At 48.1% G+C, this 26,011-nt stretch overlaps 1 protein-coding gene across 9 annotated transcripts in view; it reads left to right on the top strand.

Annotated features, from left to right (window-relative positions):
- Positions 1-26,011, top strand: part of Synj2 (synaptojanin 2) — a 92,636-nt gene that overhangs the window by 29,943 nt on the left and 36,682 nt on the right. For 7 of the 9 annotated variants that reach the window (XM_076926694.1, XM_076926690.1, XM_076926693.1 and 4 more), the window contains 4 exons: positions 8,154-8,424; positions 12,827-13,052; positions 18,877-18,960; positions 25,154-25,215. In XM_076926694.1, the coding sequence (XP_076782809.1) occupies positions 8,154-8,424; positions 12,827-13,052; positions 18,877-18,960; positions 25,154-25,215 (643 nt within the window). The remainder of the gene's footprint in view (positions 1-8,153; positions 8,425-12,826; positions 13,053-18,876; positions 18,961-25,153; positions 25,216-26,011) is intronic. The other 2 variants (XM_076926695.1, XM_076926691.1) reach the window with 1 other exon arrangement.

Here is a 26,011-nt window from a genome sequence, read left to right as displayed (position 1 = left end):
TATATTTTTTTTTTTTTTTTGAAACACAAATAGGGCTGGAGAGATGGCTCAGTGGTTAAGAGCATTCACTGACTCACACTGACTACTCTTCCAGAGGTCCTGAGTTCTATTCCCAGCCACCACATGGTGGCTCACAACCATCTGTAATAGGACCTGATGCCTTCTTCTGGTGTGTCTGAAGACAGCTACAGTGAACTCATATAAATAAAATAAATCTTAAAAAAAAAAAAAGAAAGAAATACAAATAAATGATGCATTTATCCATGACAGGAACTTGGACCCCCCCCAGAAGCATGGTAACTGACACAAGTTCGAGTTGTTTTCAGGTGGGACCTGGATCTTACACGTGTGCCCTGCGGCATCCCAGCTATTGTGTATCTTTTTGTTAGGGGGTTAGTGTCCTACAACAGGAAGAGTGACAATCGATACCTTCAGTATCTCACAGGACGGGGATTTTCCTGAGCTGTGAGCTGAGGTCAGAATCTGGGCATTGTTTCTGTGTGGGATGGGGAACAACCCAGAGACAATCCATGTCTGAGTGAGTGAGGTTATCTGTGGGGTCCACAGTAGAGCAGGAAGTAAGGTCACCATGCATTCCATCCCCCCAGTCAGCCAGGTTCTCTTTCCTTAGCTGGTACCCCCACTACCCATCTAAGGAGTGAGTACATATGGCCTCCTGTTGGGCCAGGCCAGACTAGCCAAGCAGGGTGCTTGGTCATCAGGGAGGCTTGGGTATGGTGAAGCCACCAGCATGGGTTTTGATGTTATCCTAGATCCCAGAGCTAGCTTCAAGGCTCTCTGACTTTGGGGAGGAAGTTTGGTTTTGAGTATATTGGGATTGCCTGGCTTCTTGTCAGCACGTTCTAGAAAGTGAGTTGGTGTCTGAAAGACTGGTGGGTTGGCCATAAAAGCCAAGCCTTTCCACCTCACCCTCTTTGGGTATGTTCAGAAAGTGCTGGCTTTAAACCAACATTGCTTACCCCTGTGTTTCCTGGAGCTGTAACTCTGAGCTGTCTTCCTCTGTGTTTCTCATCTTTGGGTGTTTTGGGCGGTGCCCTATGGGGAGTGACTTCTGTTGCTTTCTCCTTGGGCTTTCAACTCAGAGTTAAAGTTCAGTCCTTTAAAAGAAGAACAGGCATTTGTGTTAGAAATCGAGAGACATAATAGGCTTCGGGAAAGCCCAGCCACAGCTCCTGCTACAGGAAGGGGCAGGAGCTCCATGACTAACTAACTGCTTATACACAATACAAAAGCATAGAAATTAATACAGCAGCAAAAAAAGAACCCACCCTAGTGGTCCCAGGGGCTCAGTTCCTCCTTAACCTGAACTCTCAGGACCTTCCTGTTTCCTTCAAGGGATGATGTCATCCCCAGTCTGTAATGAACTGTCTCCTGGAGTTTTGCAGTGCGTAGCTTGTGCATCAGCCAGGCTTGCCAGCTCACCAGCCCCCCCCCCCATACAGTTTTAAGAGTTCTTCATGAGGGAGTGAGCATGATAGCCATGAAATCTGTGGGCTCTCCTCATTCTCAAAGGAGGCTGGTCATGTGATAGGGTGTGCTGTGGGGACAGTGGCCATCCTGACATTGGGGAGAAGCAACCTGCATCCTTCCACCCTCCACTGCATCCTAAGAAACTCTGCTGTTCCTTTCTGTCTCTGCAACAGCTGGAGCGTGAGGGGAACCTTGAGAAGACCAAAGGCCAGGCTGGTGGCTTCAGTGGCTGTTTCCTCAGACAGTCACTATACAGGCTTGCAGAGGTCACTTCAGAAGGAGATTTATCTGGAGAGGGATGTCTGAGTCACTAGCCTTTTGAGATTCGGGGCATTCCACGTTCTGTAGCAAGTCCTAAAATGGACTGGCCATTGTCAGTCTTTGAATAATTTATTTTAATACTCATACCCAGGAGTGTGTTGGCAAATACTTGGCATCCAGCTATGGGAATAGGGACTCTGTTATATAGTGTCTGCCAGTTTCTTCTGTGTAAATATGGTGGCTAAGGATCATTTCCGGTTCCTCTGTGGTGTTGGATGGCACTGTGCACATGCAATCTCAGGGGCTGAGGGCCCAGCCACAGTGCAGTACTGAGTGTACTGCTTCTGTGCTGTGCAAATGGAGGGGAAAAGGGACTAAAGACCACACCACAGAGGCACACTGCATTTAGATCTGAGCCTGTTAGCAGAGAAAGACTGGGACTCTACTAAATCCCTGGTGTGCTCCGCTGTGAGGGCCAGAGAAGGTAAGAGACTTGTCTGAGTCCCCAACTAGTCACAGGAGGAACATAGAATCCGTAGTCCCAGCTAAGATTCAGCTTTAACCTTACCATACGATCCCCACTGGTTTCAGACCCCTGGATTTAGCCTTCATTGACCACTCCTGAGACCTCGCTGAACCTAGATGACTTCTCTTTGCTTCCTGGTATTAGAAAATTGATCTTCTTGGAAGCCAAAGACCAGGTTCTGTGGTCAAGGTGAGCCTCAGGAGAGGCCTCATACGTCTGAGGCAAGTGCATCCCGCTGACCTTGCTTTGACCCACGATGTGTACCTCTGAGGCATTGCCAGCCCAGACTAAACTGGGAGATGGGTAGGAGTTTGACCTCCACCAGTTTACTGCTGGGCTCAACTCTGTACCTTTCCTTAAAATCTAGAGCACACAGAACACAACTAAGGGCTGCTGAACAGGGCTGGGCAGGAGAGAACCAGGGCAGCAGGACCAGTCAGGGTCGCTGGTGAGTGGGGTCAGGTGAGGCCTTCTGGAAGATGCCATAGCCCAGCCTGGGTTCCACAGCTCCGTGTTCTTCTGTGGCCACAGGGGTGCACAGACTTGTGGGCTTCTAATGAAGACCACGCCCAGATCTCAGCTCTTTCTAGTAACTGTTGGGTTTAGGAATGCACCCCCAGGTCTTACCCATGGTCATCCTTCTTTGTTTTGCAAGTCACTCTTCTCATCCAAAATATTACCAGGCTGTCCTGCTCTGGAGGTGATGAACTAACTCCAGGGTGCCAAACAATGGCATACTTCAAAGCATTGCTGTCTGTAGTGTTGTTGAATCAGCCATGTCAATTTCTAAGACAGGGGCTGCCCGTGTGTTTGCTTTTCAGCAAACTAAAGAACTTAGCTGGATATCATCTGTCAGCATTAATAGTAATTTTGCTAATAAATCATTTAAAATTCCTTTCTAGTACCAACTTGGGATCAGAAGAATTGAGTGACATTTCTAAAATTAAATTTTCTATTCCCAACTATTTATCAACACGGATAGTTTTGTACTGTGTTTACATCTACAGAGAACAGAGGGACCAGGGAGCTAGCTCAGTGATGAAGACTGCACACTGCACTTGCAGAGGATCCGGGTTCAGTTCCCAGAACCCACATTGGATGGCTCACAACTGGCTATAATTCTGACTTCAGGGGATCTGACACCTCTGGCTTCTGTGTATACACAAACACGTGCGTGCACGCACGCATGCACACACACACTAAACCTTTATTATAATTAGAAATGGTGCAGTCTACTATCGTTCCATCAATCAATAATATTTAGCATCTTGTTATAAAATGTCTTCACAATGACCACCAATCAGCTGGAAGAGCCCCTCTCCTCCCCTCCCCCCCCCCTCCCCTCCCCTCCTCCTCCCCTTCCCCTCCCCTTCTTCTTCCTCCTCCTCCTCTTCTTCTTTGTCTTCTTCTTCTTCTTCTTCTTCTTCTTCTTCTTCTTCTTCTTCTTCTTCTTCTTCTTCTTCTTCTTCTTCTTCTTCTTCCTCTCTCTCTCTCTCTCTCTCTCTCTCTCTCTCTCTCTCTAGATTTATTTATTTTGCCGCACAGTGGTGGCACACACCTTTAATCCAAGCACTTGGGAGACAGAGGCAGGTGGATTTCTGAGTTCGAGGCCAGCCTGGTCTACAGAGTGAGTTCCAGGGCAGCCCGGGCTACACGGAGAAACCCTGTCTCAAACAAACAAACAAACAAACAAATAAATCAATTTATTTCATGTATGTCACTGTCTTTAGACACACCAGAAGAGGGCATCAGATTCCATTACAGATGGTTGTGAGCCACCATGTGGTTGCTGGGAGTTGAACTCAGGACCTCTGAAGAGCAGTCAATGCTCTTAACTGCTGAGCCATCTCTGTAGCCCAAGTTCTTCAAGCACTAGCCCTCGTGGCTTTTGTATCCTTCTGTTGGACAGCAGGAAGGCCAGAGAAGCTGCAGGTGGTGCCCTCTAGTGTTACAGATTTTAGGCAGGACCCTTCTTTCTACAAGTCTTAAGACTTGGAGGTCTGCAGCAAGTCATCCAGACTCCTTAGCCCTTCACAGCCCCTTCTGTTGAAGCTTGTGGGCAGGCTTAGGTGTGGTGATTCCTCTGCCCTTGACAGCAGCCCATGTAACAGCCCATATTCCAGCTCCCAGGCCTTGAGTGTCTGGGACCCTTGGCCTTTAGAGGCCCATCAGCTCCCTGGAGCTCTTCCTGAAACTACGGTTTCTATTCTCAGGCCCTTCAGAGCCTGTCCTTTGCTCACAGCTCTCCGTCCTCTTAGACACCGTCTGCCGTCTCTGCTGTTCCTGCCCCGGCTATTCTTTCCACCAGGCAGCTGGGGGCCTTGCCACTTGTGTGGCTTGGCTAGCTGCCTGCTCGGCTACGGCTGCTGATTCTTACTGTTCTCTAAGAAAAGCTATTTGTTGGGCTAGTGTGGCAACGCCAAGGGCAGGCAGCACAGGTTGGTGTCTTCCAGACCACTCATTAAGTAAGCCAGATTAACCAGTGTACAGAGCCAAGAAGGGGTATTTGGACCAATCAGGCTACACCTCATTGTGTTTGCACTAATCACAGCACACTTTGCATATAAATGAAAGTGTGGTTTTTTTTGTACTGTCCCCTTTGCACCTGTCACAACAAGGCCATTAGAAAAGGGCTCTTGTCTCTGGCATTGGTGGAAATAGTTTCAGTGTCACTTATGATGCTTGTGATAGCAAAATGAATTTGAAATGGACACTTTTGAACAGCCCTGGCTGAGTCTAGGCCCTCAAGAACCAGAGCCACAGCTGGGATTATTGTAGGACTTTTTTTTTTTTTTTTTAAAGGCATCTATGAAGTCTTCAAAACAGCTGGCGATAGCACAAGGGTAATCCACCAGCTGTTTGAGTTTTTTGCTCAAAGCAACGACAACGGAAAAAAGTCCAACAGCTGCCACTTAGAGTCAGATTGCCCATCCCCCCACTGGCCTTACCTATTTATAAGAAAATAAATAAATGCCAAGACTCTTACAAGAAAAACTTGAATAACTTATGAGCATTATTTATGATCTTGAAAGATTTTTTAACAGTGCTTAGCACCTGTCTGGTCAGTGCCCACGAGAGAATAATCCCAATCCTCTGTCTCAATATTACTTTTTTGTGGGGGTAGGGGGAGTTCGAGACAGGGTTTCTCTGTGTAGCCCTGGCTGTCCTGGAACTCACTCTGTAGACCAGGCTGGCCTCGAACTCAGAAATCCACCTGCCTCTGCCTCCCAAGTGCTGGGATTAAAGGCGTGCGCCACCACTGCCCGGCTCAATATTACTTTTAAGCTGTAAGTGAAAACTTGGGTATGCCTTTTTAACTAAGCCAAGAGTACCATGTTGGTCTGTTCAGGCTACCACATAGCCAAGTTCCAGAGGCAAGAGCAGTAGCTCACAAACATCCCAAGAATCTGTTTTATAGTCCAAGAGCAATGTGCCAAAAGGCCAGGGGCAGGCAGACCTCAGATTTATAGGAAATCCCATGTAGTGTGCTTGGGTCATGATTCAGCTCCCCTGGGACACTTTTGTATGAAATGACAATGGTGGCCTTCAGCAGTGTTGTCATGCCCACTGGCACTGCTGCCTGTCAGCAGCACAGGGATTTTCAGCTGTGGAGCCAGACTTAGCCTGAATAACATGCCCAAATCGTAGAGCCAGACGGTGCTTTCAGATGACCCCAGTTCTCCTACTCAGACACCCCTGGCTTCTTAGCCTCCACTTGTCTTCTTTTCCCCTCTCTATAAAATGGGCTGACACTAGTGGGTGTAGATACAACTAAGTCACTGTTTGTACAGTGTCTGTGCATGAAGCATTGTCCTGTGTGTCCGCCATATTGGGTATTTGGCTCTGTGGTACATTCTAACGGGCGGTTCTCATTTACCTGTACTTTCTGGAGCCCTGACTCAAATGAATGGCACCTTCCTGTGGTGACATCATTCCCTCTCATTCTCCATGAGCCCTCTCTCCTCTCCTTATCCTCTCTTCTTCATTGAGCCCCAATCCCAGACCATGGGATGGGGCCTGTCTTGGCCATGCCTAGGGACGTTGCTGGATACTGCTTTTTTCCCAGCACTAAACTTATCAGTTCAGGCAGCCAGGTGCCAAGGCTGTGCACTGTCTGCCGCCTTGAAGATATCAGCCTCACTGAAATTCACCTGTCCTCCTGGGAAGAGCTCAGCCCTAACTGCTTCAACAGCCCAACAGAACTCTCTGGTTCTTACGTTGTCTCATAGTGGCTTCCTGGGGATGCACGTGTTAAGCCAATATCTGGCACTGTGGGTACCCTTCCTCCCCACGGTGTATCAGCCAGCATGTGTGAGCTGTGACCTACTTCCTCAACAACTGCTCTTTAATAATAAAAGTCAGTTGCCCCTCCCTGGAGCTGCAGTCTTCCAGTGGCGTGTGAGAAGGGCAGCCTGCTTAAGGTGGTGGATGATGGGATTGGATGTCTTTGTGGTCTTTTACAAAAGTGTGAGGAGACAGAAGGATGGCAGAAAGCATCACTTCAGACAGAGGCTGTTGGCCATTTGGAATAAACTTGCTGGAACATATCCCTTAGACTTCAGCAGGGTGAGGAGAAGATCCTGATGGATCCAGGCCTGTTACCTACTGGGACCATCTCTTGGGCCCTGTCTTTTAAAGGGGCCCACAGCATTGCCACCACCCTTGGTGTGGGTAGTACATTTAAGAAGTAGGGTACGTAGAAGAGAAAGGGAGCAGTCAGCGACAGTGTGGCAGGATCTTGGAGAAGGGTGTAGCAGTCTCCTATACTGGAATTTGTTTAGGAAGTGCTCACACACATGTGATGCTGGGAGATATGCACACTAAGTTCTGCCCCTGGGGAGCCCCAGCTGCTACGAGACATAGTTGAGATGAAAGCTACTGGCTTTCTGTGCCCAGTGGCTGCTGGGAAGCTCTCTAGATACTGCACCTTGGAAGAGCAGGAATAGCTTCCTGGAGGAGGTGCTGCCCATGGACCTGAGGAGGGGCAGTAATTTACCCAGGGAGGGGAGGAGAACTCACAATATCCCAGAAGGTAGAAGGCTGGGACCCGAAGTTCTTCCTTCCATCTTGCCAGGAAAGAGGCTGGGAAGTCAGGAGGGAGGTTGGAAGGAGTCCTTTGTTGGGCAGATGGCAGTGGAACCTTTATCCAAGTGGGAGGATGTCTCCCATAAAACTAGAGTGAGTGGAAGAATGTGGGGGACATGGAGGAGCAGCAGAATAGCGGAGGAGAGCCACTGCCTGGGAACACATATGGGGCGGGATCCAATACGGGGCATGGTACCCAGTAGAAAGGGCTTTCGTTTCCTTCCTGGAGATCAGTGGGAGCCACGGAGGGATCTGAGCAGGGGATGCTGCTGTCAGCCGTGTTTGAGAAGGCTGTACCTGCTGTAGCTGTGAGGGAACCCAGGTAGTGGCTAAGCGGGGAGAGGTGGGGATAGAGCCAAGAAGGATGGATTGGAGGGTGTTGGGCATGGATTTGGAAGAGGGTTGTGGTCAGGAAGGGAGGAAGGCTAAAAGGCTTGACCTAGCAGTCCAGAAGGTAGATGGCCGGGACCCATAGCCTCTCCTTTCATCTTGTCAGGATGGAGCCAAGGCTGAGAGGTGAGCTAGGAGAGGAGAGAGAGAGCTGGGGTGGGAAAGCCTTCACATCAGAACCAGCTTAGGGTCTATTAGAGCAGAGCCTGTTTTTCTGGGCTAAGGAAGATGGGCATGGCCCGGTGCCCTGACTTAGGGTATGGGCTTGGTAACTGGGCAGACCACCCTAGGCACAGGGGCCAGGAGTTAGAAAGGCCCTCCAGTTAGGGTCGGAGTTAACTCTGGCATGCAGACTGCTCAGTGTCCATAATTTACCTTTTCTGTCTGATGTCTCTTCCAGGTGGCGTCCCCTTGAGCTTTCTGGTGTTGGTGACAGGCTGCATGTCAGTGGGCAGAATTCCAGATGCAGAGATCTACAAGATCACTGCCACTGAGTTTTACCCCCTGCAGGAAGAGGCCAAGGAAGAGGACCGCCTGCCCGCCTTGAAGAAAATCCTGAGCTCGGGGGTGTTCTATTTCGCATGGCCCAATGATGGCGCCTGCTTCGATCTGACCATCAGGGCTCAGAAACAGGGTGATGACTGCTCTGAATGGGGGACCTCCTTCTTCTGGTAAGGGACTCGGTCACAGAGGGCAGATTCTGGGTAACACCTGAGCCTTCCGTTTTGCCTAGGGTTCTGAGCAGCATTGAGAGCCGTACTTGTTCTTTCTCTGTTCAGTGAGCGAAGACATCTAACCCAGCATCCCTACCTGTGGGCTTAGCTCCAGGAACGTATTCACGTGGTCTCAGGCAGGTCTAGAAAAGAAAGTAGCTTCATCTGCTCAGGCCTCTATAGTGACGCTCTCCTCAGACTTGCTGGGCATGAAAGAAACAGGAAGACTTGGTGTGATAGGAATTCTGCTGCTGGTATCCCAGTAAACCCTGTCTTTCTTATTAATTAATTAATTAATTAATTATATATGAGTACACTGTAGCTATCTTCAGACACACCAGAAGAGGGCATCAGATTCCATTACAGATGGTTGTGAGCCACCATGTGGTTGCAGGGAATTGAACTCAGGTCCTCTGGAAGAGCAGTGGCTCTAAACCACTGAGCTATCTCTCCAGCCCATGGCTTTGGTCAAAGCAGTGCCCTGTGGAGCCACACCAGTTTCCCAGCCAGACACAGACATGGAAGCTTGTTTCTTGTTACCTTCCTTGGTATTTGCCCAGCTGCAGTTGCCCACAAGAACCAGTAAGGGTCCCCATGGTAGGGTAGAGGTCCTTCCTGTAGAGCTTCAGCTTCCTGTTGTAAGTCCCTCACCTCTGTCAATACATCAACCGTCATTATATCCCCACATTCATCCCTAGCCCCTGCCTTGACATTCTCCTGGGTCCTCGTCAGTTTATGTGGTTAGGCTTTGGACACTGAGATCCTTGTTGTGACGCATGCACTAGTACGGCAGGTGGGCACGGGGGCTGAGACTCCTTCTACAAGTCTAACCAGCTGCCCAGGTGGGCTGTGGACCAGCAGTTAGTGGAAGACGCCTGGTGCCTGCTGGACTTTCTGCAATATCTGATTATTCTTTGGGGACCAGCGTGTGTCTTAGTGTTGTCACACATACTCCTGGAGCTGTGGCCCAAGGCTAGGGAGGAGGTCTTAGGCAGGGGTTCAGAAGCAACTTTAAAGCGGGATGTTTGTGATCACAAAAGAGGATGCGACATTCTGTGGAAGCAGTAAACCGCGCTGTGCCAGCTCTTTCATAACTGTTCTCCCATTGACTGTGGGGAAAATAGGAGGTAACACAGGGTCAGGAAGGTAAGTAGGTGGAGCCGAGAGGGCTTGGGGGAGGGGAGGCCCCATTGTATCCCTTTGGAAGTAGATGCTAGACTAGGTTTGGATTTGGGAAGAGGGAGCATCTGTGAAATGTGCCAGGTGGGTAGGTCCCCTCCCAAGGGGTCCTGTTGAGATCATGAAACTGACCACAACCGAGTCAGCAGGCAGCGTGGCCACAGCCAGATCACCCAACCCATTGTGCTTTGCCGAGGACTGGAAGCCATGGCAGGAGGCAGAGGGAGTCCAATATAGGATGCAGCTGGTGATTATGAGAAAGAGGACAGACAGCATCAGGGCCATCCTTTCTCGGTGGCTGTCACTTCCTAACGCTCTGGGAGCCTGGCAGGAAGCGCAAAGCTGTCATTCCTGATAAATTTGTATCCCTTCTTCCTGGATCTGAACCACCCACCCAAGAGTCCCTTAAGTAAACCAATCAGAGCTGTCCAGTTGACAGAGGCGCCTCCTATTACCCCCCAGTGACATAGCGCCATGACCAGCAGACCATTTTATGTACGTTACTAAAGGAGTTTATTGTCTGAAGTCCAGAGAGCCACACTGCAGCAGCCTGTCTGTGAGGTCTTCCTTCCTAGCCAGTTTCACACATAAGCAGCTGCACCTGTGGACCCCAGTGGGTGGGCAGGGCTCTCATGGCTGGGTGGGGATGGTGGGGTGGAAGTGGGTGGCGGTGGCCACATTCCCAGAAGCTTGCCTGAGGGCAAGGGCTTTGAGAAGCCTGGATCCTCCCCTTGCCTACATCCCCAGGGATCTGAGCTCAGGAGCAGGAATCAGCTTCTTTTTTAAACAAATAGGCCACTGTGACCTAGATTTGTTCCAGATCTTGTAAGAGAAAAGTCCCTGGTGACCAGCTGCAGACTGGCCCTGTTGGAGGCTCCTGGGTATGTGGGGAGGCTGGTTGGTGGGGGATGGGAGGATAGTGTGGCCCTGTGCAATTGTAGGGCGTTCATCTAGGAGGGCTGAGGCTGGAGTATAGCAGTGATAGAGGACGCACCTAGCATGAAGAAAGCCTAGTTTTACCCTTAGCCCTACAGTCAGGCAGGCAGTCAGTCAGTCAGTCAGTCAGTCAATGAATAAAAGAAACTCTTAGACTCCTCAGGCTTTAGAACGGCACGTTGCGTTTGCCAGCCCTGTGGTCTCGGGCAAGCATCTTACTTCTTAGTGTCTCGGTTTTATAAATGGGATTTCCGATAATAATGACCCCTTCACATGGGGTCGTTGCAGGGAGGGGTTAAAGTAGCCCGCGCCAATTCTTTAGGAATGGTGCTTTGTGACCTATTCCATGTGGACTGTTTTAACCATTGTTATCATCATGGACTCCAGAGCCCAGAATAATCCGCAGGGTGTGGAGAGGAAATGATTACTGGAGCTTTTATCAATTTTATTTTCATCTAATCCCTTTTAACTTAATTTGGAATTTTATAATGCTTTCTTTATACTCACTTCACTGTGTGTGTGCCTATGTGTAATTACATAAGCATATATGTATTTAATACAATGTGTATGTAATTTACCCTTGCTCATTATTATTACTTATTTGAAATATGAGTAGGTTTGTTTGTTTATCTTATGTTTTTTGAGACAGGGTTTCTTGGTGTAGCTCTGGTTGTCCTGGAATTCACTCCGTAGACCAGGCTGGCCTATAACTCAGAGATAGACCTGCTTCTACCTTCTGAATGCTGGGATTAAAGATGTACGCCACCACCACCAGGCTAAGACATGAGTATTTTTTTAAAGATTTGTTGAGGCCCACACTCTGCCTCAACACTTTTGGGGCTAAGTGCTCTGGTCAAGAGAGAGTGTGGGGCTCTTGGGGCAAGAGACATGAAGAATGGAGACAAGACAGGGTGTGATTCAGTCTCTCTTCTATTTTCTCATGTCTCCCTCAAGTCTCTCTCTCTCAAGTCTCTCTTATTGAAGGGAATTCTGAGGTATTTATAAACACAAGCAGGAGAACACAGGTGAAAACACTTTACCACGTGCACCATACAGCTGAGGTCACTAAACAGCAAAACAAGCTATGTGGGATAAACAATATATTTATCAGAGTGTGCTTCAGCTGTTGTAGGCTTTTGACAACCAAGTCTTTCATCAGGGTATATGGTTCCAGATGGCTGCAAAGTTGATCTAGCCGCTTTCTACTAAAGTCGGCTCCCAACAAAGATTTATTTTTAATTATGTGTATGCCTGTGTATGTGTATGTGCACATGAGTACAGTTGCCCACCGAGACCAGAAGAAGAGGGAGTTGGGTGTCCTGGAGCTGACAGTTTTCTCAAGTGTGACAAAGTAGCACAAGCCCTTAACTACTGAGCAGTGTCTCCAGACCCAATGATAAAGTTTTTATTTTAATAAAAAAAATACGCCAGACACAGGTCTAAATAAGGCTTCCTTTCCAGCTTTGTTCCCTCTGGTCCTTGCTGTCATCTGGTAGTACTGTAAGGAAAGGACTTCTGGCCCCTTCCTCCTGTACGTATCAGACTGGCCCTGACTTTTAGAGTCTCTGAAGCACAAGACTTTCTGAATCTCTATTTTCCAACTGCAGGGCCTACTGGAAGAGCAGTCAGTGTTTGCCTCTGTTGAGTGATAATTCTTCCTGGGAGACATGACAAAACATCTCTTAGATAAGGAACTTACAACAGCCAGAAATAATGAAACTGCCAAAGTACAGCTTTTTTGGGTTGTTTACAGGAGTGTGGGTTAGAGTTTACTTAGAGAAGCATGAACAACTCAAAGGCAGCTGCATTACGGGATGCCTGCTCCAGTGTGGGTAAGAAGTTAGAAGTGCTAGAGCCCTGTAGCTTTCTGTAATACTTGCAGGCAGATCAAAGGTCAGAGTCTCCTTTCCTTATCAATCCTTGCTGGTTGTATAACTTTAAGATGGGAAGGAACCTTATGATCTGTTAAGTTTCAGGGACTTCCTGAGATTTATGAATTGTTTACTCCTGGAATCTTAAGGAGCTTCTGTTGAGAACTTTTTGAGCTTTTAAAGAGCCTCCTTTCAGAACTTTCTGAGTCTTTATGAGTTCCCCTCCAGGAAAGAATGTTTCCATTGGGATGGAATTGCATGTAACAGCCTAGTGGAACGCTGGGCCTATGGGAAGTTCCTTAGTACTTGGCTCTGGGTACAGCATTTGTAAAGCCTGGTAGAGTGACCCAAAGTTGTCACCTACTGTTTTGCAGGAACCAGCTATTGCATGTGCCTCTGCGGCAGCACCAAGTGAGCTGCCATGACTGGTTGCTGAAAGTCATCTGTGGGGTGGTGACCATCCGCACAGTATATGCCTCCCACAAGCAGGCCAAGGCCTGTCTCATCTCTCGCATCAGCTGTGAACGTGCAGGTGCTCGCTTCCTCACCCGTGGTGTGAATGACGATGGCCATGTGTCCAACTTTGTGGAGACAGAGCAGGTAGGTATCCAGGCCCGTTCACGGCACAGAGTGACTCAAAGTATCAATGTATCTTACAAATGTGTGCTTTCTACCGTGAGTAGAAGAGGCTCTGATATGTGTGAACAGGTTTTTGACTGCGGCCTCTTCCTGTATGTGCAAAACTAGAGGACAGTTTGGAACTTGCCTCTGGCTTGTATGGCCTGTCGTTTTGTTTCATGGCTCATTCTGAAAAGACAGTACTTACTTAAGCTATGTGTATATGTGTTCGTGGGTGCATATGAAAGCCTGAGGAGCTCTAACTGAATGTAGAACTTACCAATTTGACAAGAATGGCCGTCCATCAAGCCCTAGAGATACTCTTGCCTCTATAGCATTACCCGCACATGCCTTTTAATAGGCCAGCTTTTACATAGGAGCTCAGGATTGAACTCGGGTCTTTGGGCTTATGTGGAAAGCCTTTTACCAACTGACTCAAGAATACCATCGCTATAACGAGTACCACCTGCTCCAGGAGCAGCCGACAAACCAATATGGGTTGAAAATCTTTTTAGGACAAATAAAGAATACAATAGAATAACGGGAGACGAAACTCATTAAAAAAAAAAAAAAAAAAAAAAAAAAAAAAAAAAAAAAAAAAAAAAAAAAAAAAGCTACATCAGCTAAAGCTTCATTCTGGAAGCATGTGAGTGACTGGGAATGTGATCATGTGTGAAAGCAGTTGCTGTCAGCCCTTACAGAGGAGAGCCATCTGTAATATCTCCTTAGGTTCTTTTCTGGTGTCTGCTCTCATCCTGGATGTTAAAGTCCTAAGCTCCTGAAAGATGCTGTCTCGCACCTGTTGTTTTTTTCTCTGCCTTGCTCCCTGAAGGGTAGTGCCACCTTGCAGAATAGCAGGTGACATCAGCTGCAAAGGAAGGAAAGCTCCAGGGAGACACAGGTCTGAGTCCTCTCTGGGCCGCAGGTCCCCTGTGTGTTCCTGCAGGCGCAGCTTGGCTGGCACCGTGGGGCTGTGAGACACCCTTCCAGGGCACCAGTTGTTCAGCACAAGTGTGTGTATCTCCCCCCAGCACGTGTGAACCTCTGCATGCTCATTCAAATGATGGCTCAAATCCATGTGGAGGTCTAGTTTGCAAGAACACTGTCACCTCTCAGAGATGCAAAGATGGAGGCCCCTCATGGGAGTCAGAGGAAAGTTGGAGCGGGAGCCCTCAAAAGATCTGTGGGTAAAATTACTATCTTGGGGGAGGGTGGTTTGTCCTCCTGAATGTTGACAAGGCTATTAAGTAACTATTGGTTGAAAAAAGAAGAGAATACCTACTCCCGCCATGAAAGCCGTTTTCATTTTTTCTTGCTCATGTCTGCACAGTGACAAAGACTTCCAAGGTTGTGTCCACCCTCTTTACCTCGGCACCTTTATCTGGTATCACTACCCCTCATCCTCAGTCCATTCTGGTCTGAGACAGAGTTCTGGCGGTTTTGTTCTCCTGGTTCTGAACAGGACAAGACACCACAGATAGCAAGCAGTGTTAATATTGCATGGCACACAACAAAACCTGAATTTGGTACCAGAACCAGATTCCAGAGATCATCTTTGGGTCAAGAAGGAATCCTGAGCCCACTATGAGAGAAGAGGACCATTTATTTGGTCCTGGTGGTGGTAATCCCCAGATGTTTAGTTTCCAATGCTATTGTCTTTTACTGTACCTTACAAAATAGGTCTTCAGGGTAACAATTTTCCTGTACTGTAAGATGGATCATTTGAGAGGGCACTGTGTGTGTTTCCTGGGACTGCTGTAATAAAACATCACACCCTGGGCGGTTCAAACAACAGGCGTTTGTTCTGGTTCTGCAGGCTGGCCAGCTAAGATCAAGGTCAAGGGCCGGTCCATAGTCTTTTGAAAATCCCTCTGGGAGGATTCATCCTTGCTTTTCCCAGCTTCTGTAGTTCTTGTGTTCCTCACAGGGGCATCATCCAGTCTCGGTCATGGTGGATCAAAGGACTCACTCAGCTTCCTCCAGGGTGGTCTCACTTAACCAATTATAAGAGCAGAGGTCCTGTATCCAAACAAGGTCACAACTGGAAGTGCAGGAGGTTAGGATTTTAACGTACTGCTTCTGGAAGGGACACAGTTGAACCCATAACTTTAGGGCATAAGTGCATAAACCCATCCTAAAGGGTGTGCTGAGACTGCAGGGAAATGTCCCTGTGGTACCTGTTTTTCTCACTAACACTGGCCAGCATGTCCTCAGGCTGGGGCTTTTGCTCTAGTTACATCATGCAGTGTACCTGGTGACTCCTATGTCTTGTTTCCCCATGTTACTTGTTACTGAAGATCAAGAACCCTACCCTACGTCTCCCAGATCTCCACTCTGGGGCAGCCCAACCAACTATGCCTGAGAGATAAGAACAGCCTACCCACACTCTCAGGGATGTACAGCCAGCCTCAGTCTGTTTCCTGTTGCTGTCACACAGTACCACATCCTGGGTATGTTAAAAAAAAAAAGAGAGAGAGAGAGAGAGATTTATTTTTGGCTCATAATTCTGGGCTAAAGTCAAGGGCCCACATCTGGTGCTGGCTTTGCTGACTGAGTCCTGAGATACAGAGCATCATATGATGAGTGCCAGGCAGCACACAGGAAGCCTGGCCAAAATGGCTTCTGTTTGAAAACTCATTCCTAAAATAAGTCAATAATCCATTAATTTAATGAAGACAGTTGCTGATCACCACTTGATGATGGGATTAAATTTCAACGTGCTTTTGAGAGGGACAAGCTACAGAGGCTTGCTGCTTTCTGATTGTTTGGGGTTGGAAGAGGGGTTTCTTGGCTCCCATGAGCCTTTGTGGTCTTCCCAGTTTGTATTTTTTTAAGATTCCCTTTTTCTCCTCTGGGCCACATGTGTGTTTCTATAAACTTGTCACTGGCCTTGCTCCCTGAAACAATCACTGTTAATGGGCAGACACTCCTGTCTGCTGCCCACCAGAATAACACAAGACTGTTTTCACAAGTCACATAACTGGGCAGGAGGGCTATATAAACTCAGAGCAGTTCTTTGTAAACATGTATATTTGAAGCTGCTACTGACAGGCCCTGTGAGAAGTAGGGGCCCAGGCTGGCTCAGGCCACCAGAGTTCCAGGGCAGTCTAACCACAGGAAACTGGGAGATGACCTCTGGGAAGGCCATCACTCCCCAGAGCAGGGTGGGCCCAATGACAACTGAGAAGCAAGCTATTGGGCTTCTCAGCAGAGTCTATTTGTGGGCCTGTTGGTCTGTGAACACCTATATTACACCTCTAATTCTCAAGACCATAGTTTTGCCATGCCTGAGTCAGTCAGGTTCCAGCCTACAGTAGCATAGGGTACTTTCTGCCTCTGGCATGCAGGTATCATACATTGTGTGTATGTGTGTGTGTGTGTACATACATATATATGTGTGTGCATGTGTACATGTCTGTATGTATGTTTTGTGTTCATGCATCTGTGGTATGTGTATGCTTATATATGTTGTATGTTTAAGTCCATACAACATGTGCTTGTCTGATGTTTGCACATTGATGTATTGTATGTGCATTGTGTACTTGTTATGTGTGTTGTATACTGAGTGTGTATTTACACTTATGTGGTGTGTACACACATGTAGATGCACATACATTGTATGTCTATGTGGTAGATGCCTCTTGAGCTTCTTAAGAGGATGCCCGGAATCCTTTTTCAGCTCAGCAGTGGGCTCTGTCTGCTTCAGTGACTCAACCCTGCAGAAAAATAAATCTCACAGTTCCTCAGCCTGTCAGCAAAAGGGTGCATGATAAATATTTGGCTCTCGACAATCAGGCTACCACCTAATCATGAGAGGTTGAATTGACTTTTCAGGTCCTCCTGAGGGTGCCAGTGTTTGTAAACATTGCATTTGGAAGCAGAAGCCTGGAAGAGCCTTTCCTGTGGCATCTCTTCCTTTTTCTAGCCCTGTTCCCATTCTTAACCCTCTGCGAAAGAAGCTGCTTGGGATGGTGCCCCTGGCTGTGCAGTACCAGGCCTGCTGTGGCATCAGCCTTGGGATTCCTGTTTGCTTTACAGGGCTCTAGCTCTTTCTTGTATCCCTCCCAGTCTTGCCTGGTCTTGTCTTTCCCCCACCCCAGTTCCTGCAGCCAGATCTACCTGCCCCAGTGTCCATCCCTGCCCAGCCTTCCTGAGTGATGTTTTCCAAGTGACCACTTCAGGCTGGGAGAATGTATCTAACATCGCTCTCCACTTGGAGAGGGAATCAGGATGAAACTGGTTCAATTAAGTACCTAGGCCACACTGCTGGGCTCTGGGTCTCTCCTGTGTCTTTCTCCTTCCTCTCCAGGGGCCCTGTGAAAATGGCACCTGAGAAAGGTGCAGCTCCATGAGTGTGCAGGACATTTGTTCATCCAGCATAGAGGTGCTGTGGAACTCCACTGTGTTGGTTGCTGGGTTACACCCTGGGTGATGGGGTAGGAGACTCAGATGGTTTTTCTGAGGAGAAAGAAAGAACTCTTGCCTGTGGAGAAGGGGTCCCAGGCACAGTCTCCTGCACAGCTGAAAGTAATGTTTGAAGCCCAAGGTCTTCAGAGTAAAACATGAGAGTCCTCAGCTAGGTCAGATTCTGGCATTGGAAAGGGTTGTCTTTATGTTAGCATGTTAGCTAACTCTGTCAGGGGCACTGTCTGTCTTGTGTCTTTGATCTCAGGAGGGCAGGACTCCCTGCAGTGGAGCAAATAGAATAGTGGAGAGGGCACATTTGCCTGTACCCAATACCTGGAGACAGACAGCATGTTCCTGCCCTAGTGTATTTTCCTCTGGGGACAAAAGCTAGAATTACAGTTTATAACATAGATACCAGGCTCATGGCGTTCCTGTGGTCCAGAGAACCTTGGGTCTCATTGTCCAGCCCCCACCCCCTGGAGAATTACTAATGCATGTGCGATCTGAGCATGATCTAGCCCGTGTGGAAAACCATCCTGTAAGAGAGCAGACCAGTGAGTAATAGAAAGGACTCTCAGCGGCGCCTGTGGTGGCCCTGCCAGGCCAGGGTAGGGTTGCACAGATAAAGGCCACCATCTGATAACCAGCCATCCCTGAGCCTGCTCAGGACTATATTTTTGTGTCCTTTAAGCTCTCGTCTTCTTCTCTGTCATTGAAGGCAGGTAGGCTACTACAAAACTGATCAGCAGGGGCTCTTATCATCATTATCTTAATTTAAGCATCATTTATTTTTACAAGGGGTCTGTACATTATAAAAACTATTGTGTGTGTATTAGCGGGTTTGATAACACAGTAGCACAGGACCAGGACTACAGACAAGTTCAAGTCCTGCCTTGACTTGAACAGTCGTTTATTCAACAGTGGCAGGTGCGGTCCATAGAACTTTTAGGAGAGCTGATTAGTTTGGTTCATTCCTTTACCAAAAAGCTCCTTAGTTATTGAGCAGGCAAAAATAGGCCCTCTGTAAAGGTCTAAGCTAAAGCCCCACCTCATTTGCTTCTGGTTCTAAAGTGGGAAACGGGTATCAGGCTTTTCAGAGAAGTAGATAGATAACATTATGCCGTAAGAGTAAGAATTCCTGCACACACCATGTCTGTATGCAGACCCCTCCTCAGAAATCTAGGCAATAGCCAGAATGCCCGACTGTCTGGCCAACAATGAGGAAGCCGCACCAGCCCGGCTAGGTGAGAGAGTAGAGGGCACCGAAGTCCACCGGCTACCCTCCAGGCTGGTGTCGGGTCACAGGCACCAGATCCCATTACAGCTCAGGACATTCAGTTTCATTGACGAGTCCGTTTCTCTCTCTCTCTCTCTCTCTCTCTGCTTCCCTGTGCTGCAGACAATTTACATGGATGATGGAGTATCGTCCTTTGTCCAGATCCGAGGCTCCGTTCCACTGTTCTGGGAGCAGCCAGGGCTTCAGGTAGGTAATTTACACAGAAGGCTTTCCATTGTGTTGGCGCACCTCTCTGGTCTCTTTCTGTAGCTGGAGTTTCTTTCTTTAAACATGTTTCTTACATGGTATTGTTTATGGTCTTGTTCCTCAGCCCAGTTGTGTTGAACCAAGCTAGAGAGAGACAGAGAGAGAGAGAGAGAGAGACAGAGACACACACAGAGTGAGTTTAACAGGCATACTGGGTGTAGTTTGGTCCTGAAGACTATGTATATATTAGCTGTTGACCTTGTGCAGTGAGGGATATATTGAGGAAATGAACTAGAGAATGTTTGGGTGAGATTGGCCTGAGACCCTAAGATGAGCCTATTGATAACACAGCAGTTGGGAATCCCCTGGAGGGCTCAGGAGGGTCTGCCGGGCCCTTGGTGGCTGCATCATGGGTCTGGCATTCTGCGGCGCTTGCATGGAGTCACGTGAGGATTACAGAGCTTTCCCGTGATTTCTAAAAATACCTTCTGCCTTCCAAAGTACAGCTTTGGGCAGTGCCAGAGAGATTCAGCGTCTGTGTCCTAAGACAAGTTCAGGGACCAGGGACACGGTCCAAGGACACAGCTGTTATCACTGAAAGGCATGCTGCTCCTTCAGCTGGGTTCTGACAAGGTACATTTGGGGAGAGTGGCTGGAGGTTCCTCCTTGTTCTGTACAGTTCTGCCTCGAAGGGACCAAAGTACCCCAAAAAAGCTTCTCCCTGGGTCTTTAGTCTATGACTTCTCCTGCCCAGGGCTCTTATGGGATGAGGGTCTGGTGGTCAGCCATCAGTCCGAGAGGTACCATGACCAGATTCTCAGGAATGGTTGGCACAGCAAGGCTCACACTGCCCAGTCTTTGGCTCAGCTTCTTAGCCGAGCTTAGGCTTGTCCCCTGGGCTGCCAGCATGTCCCGCCGTGCTGACAGCACCAGCCGTATCTCTGTCAGCTCTTAGAGTAAGATAGATGGGTGGAGCGGCTCATTCTGGTCCTGAGTTCTGAGGTGGGTGTGTGGGTTTGTTGACGTACAAGTGTGTGAGGGTGCTCAGATGCTCCAAGAGGTAGAAGGCTTAAGTTTGAGTTTGCTCTTAACATCGAGAAATTGCCCTGGAGGCTTTCCAAAGGTCTTTTGTTACCCTTAGGCTATTTTTGTCTCACTGGGGAGCCTAAGCTAGACTTGAACTCGTAGCAATCTTTTGTCCTCAAGCCCAACGAGCACTAAGATTATAGACCTTACCACTACACCAGCTCCCAGACACTTCGTTATTGTTGTTTTGTGTTTTAAAAAGTTCTATTGAGGTACAACTTTTTTACTATAAACTCCATCTATTTAACGCATCTATTTAAAAAAAAAAAAAACTTCTGTAATCTAAGTTTAGAATAGTCTCTTTCTTCTTCTCTCTAGTGGTAATCAAATCCAGGGCTTCTGGCAGGCTGGGCAGGAGCTCTACCATTGAGCCACACTCCCACCTAGAACTTGGAAGCGTCTCACTGCTGTTGGGACACCTGTACCACTGGCAATCACCTTCTACTCAGCTCCAGCGCAGGCCACAGAAGCTCTCAGCCTATCTCTGTCTCTGTAGACTGGTACCTAAGAGTCGGTATTAAAGCATCTTGCCCATGACTGCCTGCAGCCAGAACCCTGTCCATCTCTGGCAGGGCTTAATTTCCTTGAGACAGCTCATTTTATGGCTGCTTGAAAAAGGCGCTTCAAACTCGTTTTCCTCTAAATTTCTGCTTTCCATTTAGAAATATCTTGAGCTGTATGTGAAGAGACACACAGGTCAAATGAACACAGTATACAAGGGAACCCAGGAGGCTATGTTATATTCATGCAAAACTTACCAGAAATCCCCAAATTGGTCATGACAGTGTTAGAACACTGAAAGGTATCTGAAATTTGTCTCACCCTCCTAGATCTGTAAGGGAACTGTTTTCCTGGACCTGTGTGTGTGTGTGTGTGTGTGTGTGTGTGTGTGTGTGTGTGAGAGAGAGAGAGAGAGAGAGAGAGAGAGAGAGACAGAGACAGAGACAGAGACAGAGACAGAGACAGAGACACAGACAGACAGACTGTGTTCCAGGTCCTACTGAGGTCTTGGTGATTGACTGTCCTCCCAGGCCTGCCAGTCTCTCCAGGCTATTCAGGGATTCTGAAGAGCAAGTCTCACCTTTCTTCCAAGGATCTCTTGGGTGGGAGGCTTCATGGTTCTGCCCCTTCCAGCATCTTTCTATTCTTTTGAGGATCTTTGTCTGATGGCTAGGACTCAGTGTTCTGGTCTCCATCTAAAACCTATGGCCCAGCTTGTTGGTCATTCCCCCACTGCTCTAGACACAGCCTGGCCCTGCCATGGTATGACTGCCTCAGATGACATGGACCAGGATCCAGACAGCTACTTTACCCCATTAGATTCCTAACCCTTGTCCTTTGGCAAAGCCTCAGTGTGATGTTCAAATGCAGGTTTAAAAGGCTGGCTGGCATTCATAAGCCTCCTCTGGGATTTGCTGGCTTTTGAACCTAATGCCTGTATTTATACTCTAAATACCATACATCATCAGAGAGACCGTGTCATCCTCAGAGAGATGGGGGCAGCGCTACATGGTAGTCTACATCCAGCAGCAAGCATCAAGTGAAGCATTAGTTCTGGTCGTCTCTGTCCCTTTATTGACAGCAGTCTGTCCTCAGACAATATATCCTGATTACGTTTTTCCCTTGTCTCTTTCCGTTTCCAGTTTTGCCCTTTCTTCTTGCAAAGGTGTGGTGGGGAGTGGTGTGTAGTCTAAACTGCAGTGTAGTGCCTTCTTGGGGGCTGTCTTAGGGGGTGTGAGCTCTACAAGGGATGGGGAGAGGGGCTGGAGAAGACAACGAAGGCCAGGATGATGCTTTGTCAGTGGGGAGTCATGGGCACAATGCCCTCAGTATAAACTCTTAGATCTCTAGTCTATACGGCACCCATCTACATTTGATAATTTTGTCTGACCCGGGCAGATAGCTGTGCGGTTTATAACACCTCAGCAAGAACTTGACCATTAAAACTCAAGGCTCTTCTGGCAGAGCTTATGATGGAATGGATTTATGATTTCTTTTGTCTGGGGGAGATTATTCCTCTTGCAGTCTCAGGATCTTTGTCTCTATAAGTCACACAGACACATGTCTGCCACACGTGAGTCTAGCTTTCACTCTGAAGCTCACGTGATGGAACCGAGTGGAGGGAGATGTGGGGTAGATTAGAGCCTCTCTCGTCTGTGTCCATCGTCTCTTCTCTCAAACACCCATTCTTGGGAACGGGTAGCACTGGAGCATCTTTGTGTACTTGTTGCAGTCCGTTTCACCAGGAGTTCCTGGGGTGAATGAATGAAGGGAAAGTCCTCCATGTTGAAAGGCCTCCATGAACGAAAACCAAGGGCCAAATTTAGCCATGTAATGGTTGCCATGGGGCTGGTGAACCCAACAGAGAATAACTTTATGTTTGACCCAATCTGTAGAATAACCAACGTTGCAAGGTTGTCTGTTAGACATTCCGAGTGTCAGCTTTAAAGCTAGAGAGACCTTGGCATTCCACTTAGTAACAACCCATAGGTTTTAAAGAAATTTTTATCTTTGCTAAGCCCTCGTTCACTGTTTTGTAATGAGGGATTAATAATGCCACCCCGTGGGGTTCCAGAGAGCGTTTAAAAATCACAATACATACTAGAATTTAGCATAGTGTGTAAACTGCACAGTACTTACAATGGTAGCTGTTGTTACTGATACTAGAAGTAAATAGAGACCAATTCAAGCCATGGTGGGAGAAGCATGACTCTCTCCTTAGGCTAGTAAGAGTTCTGTCACCTTCAAGGACTCAGATGTAGCCAAGTAACACAAGGACAGTGTCTTTGGCTGCCTCTCCTCTTTGCCTCACACTTGATAGGGTGTCAGAAGTCCCAGGCACAATGATGGAGCATTTTCTGTGTGCACTGGACATCTGGGGACAGATGTAGCCCTTGCCTTCAAGGAGTAAGGGACAGGCACATGGCAGTGTCACCTGACTAGAGCTCAGGCAGCGCAAGGCCAGATGTGAGCAGTGGCCCTCAGGAGGGGCAGATGGCCCAGAGTGGGTGGAAGTAAAGAGCCCTTTTGCATTTTGTCTGGACTGACTCTGGGACTAGAGCCACTCAGGCAAGCGAGGCAACCCTGGCAGGGGAACAAATGGTAAGTAGTTGTTATAAGCATCAAGGTTCATATGTTGGGAATGGGTACATATCTAGTGTTTGGGATCCCTGGTATGCATCATCGTTGAGGTGTGGTGGAGAAGGGAATGGATTTATATCATCTGGCTAGTTCTGTCAGCACCGCCAGCACTGGCTCAGCACACTGAACTGGGAATGGCTGCACCATGGTCTGCTAGTAGAGCTGTGTCCACATGCTAGGGTATGGTCTTAGCTTCAGGGTGAGGCGCAGCTGGACAGAAAGCCCAGGAGTGTTCCTAAGGAGACCCTAATGGGAGCTGCTGAAGTAAGCAAGTGCCCAGCCTTTGAGTGAGAGCGGTGGGCGCTACAGAGCCTGGAGATGTTGCTCATGGTTACCAGGGCTCTTGGGAGCAAGCTGAACCTGGGCTGTGACCCTTGAAAGTGTTCGTGGGACTTGGGCTATAAACTCCAGTTGTGTAAGCTGTGGGATTAAACTAGCTTTGGGGCTCAGGTGAGAAGCATGGTCCTTTAGCCAGAGGGGGAAGCTGAAGTGGAGGAGAACGAGGACCCCGGGGCCAATGGAGATTTCATTCTGCTGATGGTGGCTCCTTTCCTAAGCCTGCCAACACGCCTACATTGGGAGTAGGTGATACCAGAGAAAGACAATACAGTACACAGTTAGAGTGGATCAGGGGGAGGAAAGAGTATTGGAATTGGAGATGACAGAGACAGGGCACAGGGTCTGAGGAATCCGGACTAAACGGCTCTCATTCTCGTCCATTCCTACCCATAGCTCCTGTTTGCTTTAAAAAATGGAGGGCTTCGACCTGAAGCCACGAGGCCCAAAAGCCCCAGAGTCCCCTGCAGCTTGGCAATGTGGGTGCAGCCCCAAGCTGCTCTTTCCTTCATATGCCCTCCCGTACTTTTACAACCAGAGCAAAAGGAGTTAGCAGGGGACAGGAAATGAGTCAAAACCCACACTGCCAAACCACAGTGGGTATGCTGGTAGGAATCAGCTGGAGGCTTATGAGACACACGTTCCCGACCAGCCCCCTTAGAAATACGGCTCAGCGGATCTGAGCTGGGCCGGAAACTTAGTGTTTCTAACTTATCTCCAGGAGATGCAGGGACCACAATTCGAAACATCCTGGCCTAGACTCAGATCCTTTCGACCCGTCTCCTCCCCTGACCTCTCTCGTAGGGGTGGCATCCTTGATTTTGTTGCGTTCCCAAGAGTGGATTCATTGTTTGAACTGACTTTAGAATAGCCACGGTGATAGGACCATGATGTTTGTGCTTGTCCTTTTCCACTGTGTGGGCTGGACTGCAGCTTCTCTTGCTGGTTGTTGTCATTGCCCTGGCTTTCCACCCATGGCCCATCTTCCCTTGATATGGTAGAAGGAGCGCAAATGGAGAAGTTCCTCATGCAGGCTGTGGAGCTGCTGGTCCCAGTGCAGTCTCCACGATGTTAGGCAGACTTGATGAGAGCTTTTCACTGTCTGTGGGTCTTTATGTGGTAACCATAGGCAGACAAGAATCACATAGGTCGGGGACTCAGTTTCCTCATTTTGTTCCTGACTGGATACTCAGTGGCATGTTGTCTCAGTAATGGATGGCTCACGTGATGTTTAAAACAGAGAGAGCGCTGGGCACTGTGGGGCAGTCTGCTGTGTCCTTGGGTGTCAACTATTTAACAGAAGAGCCTTTATGCTGGGGCTCAGGGAGACAGGCAGCCTTGTCCAGTACTGGAGCTTAGCACAATGGCTTCTGTTAGGAAGAACAGAGGTGGGAGAATTTTGCTGGCATGGACCACGATGCAGTTAGGGACCCCTGCGCTGTAGAGCCAGACTTGGAGATACCAATCTTGTCAAGGGTGGGAGCATTGTTAGCAGAGTCAAGGGTGCCTGCCCATGCAGGGAATGAGCCCCAGAGATGGCTGAGCAGTGCCACATGAAGCCTGGCTCTAGGCAATGAGAAAGTCATCGTTTACCTCAGTGAATGTGATTGTCATCTTCTTGTTTCTGTAGGTTGGCTCCCATCATCTGAGACTGCACAGAGGCCTAGAGGCCAATGCTCCTGCTTTTGAAAGGTAAGGACCATCAGGTGCCATCCAAGACCTTCCTCCCTCTTTGCGATGGGCAGGGCAGTGGAAAGGGGAATTCCAATTCTGAATCAAACCTGCCTCTTTCTTTGGTCTTTTTACCCAATGAAAGGAGTTCATAAACTGGTATTTTTGATCTCTCTCAGTCTCCTTGAGAATTAATCCACTAGTGTGTAGATGACACTCTGTAATTGTTTTATCAGTTTCTTTTTAGAATGAAGATTCACCAATTGCTCCTGATTGATAAGGGATAATCTGAATTACACTGTTTCTGGTTAAAAGTAGCTGTCTGAGTTAGTGTTCAATTACTGTGAAGAGACACCATGATCACAACTCTTATAAAGGAAAGCATTTCATGGGGTCTGGCTTACAGTTTAGAGGTTTAGTCCATTATCATCATGGGGAAAGCATGGTGCCACATAGACAAACACAGTGCTGGAGGAGGAGCTGAGAGTTCTATATCTGGATCCTTGGGCAGCCAGAGGAGGCCGTGAACCATTAACCTGGCTTGAGCATCTGAGTCCTCAAAGCCTATCCCTGGTGAAACACTTCCTCCAGGAAGGCCACACCTCCCAATAGTGCCACTCCCTATGGACCTATGGGAGAGCATTTTTATTCAAACCACCACAGCAACATATTAAGTTTTTAAAAGTATAGAAAGCTGTAAAGTAGAAGAACATGCAAACTCCCAAGCCCCTCTAAGATTTTACCCATTATTAATTGATTGCGTATCCTAGATACACAATATATCCTATATCCTAGATAAAAGATTTGGCATATATGT

Source organism: Arvicanthis niloticus, chromosome 28, assembly GCF_011762505.2.
Source record: "Arvicanthis niloticus isolate mArvNil1 chromosome 28, mArvNil1.pat.X, whole genome shotgun sequence".
NCBI classification, from domain to species: Eukaryota; Metazoa; Chordata; class Mammalia; order Rodentia; family Muridae; genus Arvicanthis; species Arvicanthis niloticus.
Note: the sequence above shows the minus strand (reverse complement) of the source record. Positions and strands in the feature narration are given on the sequence as shown.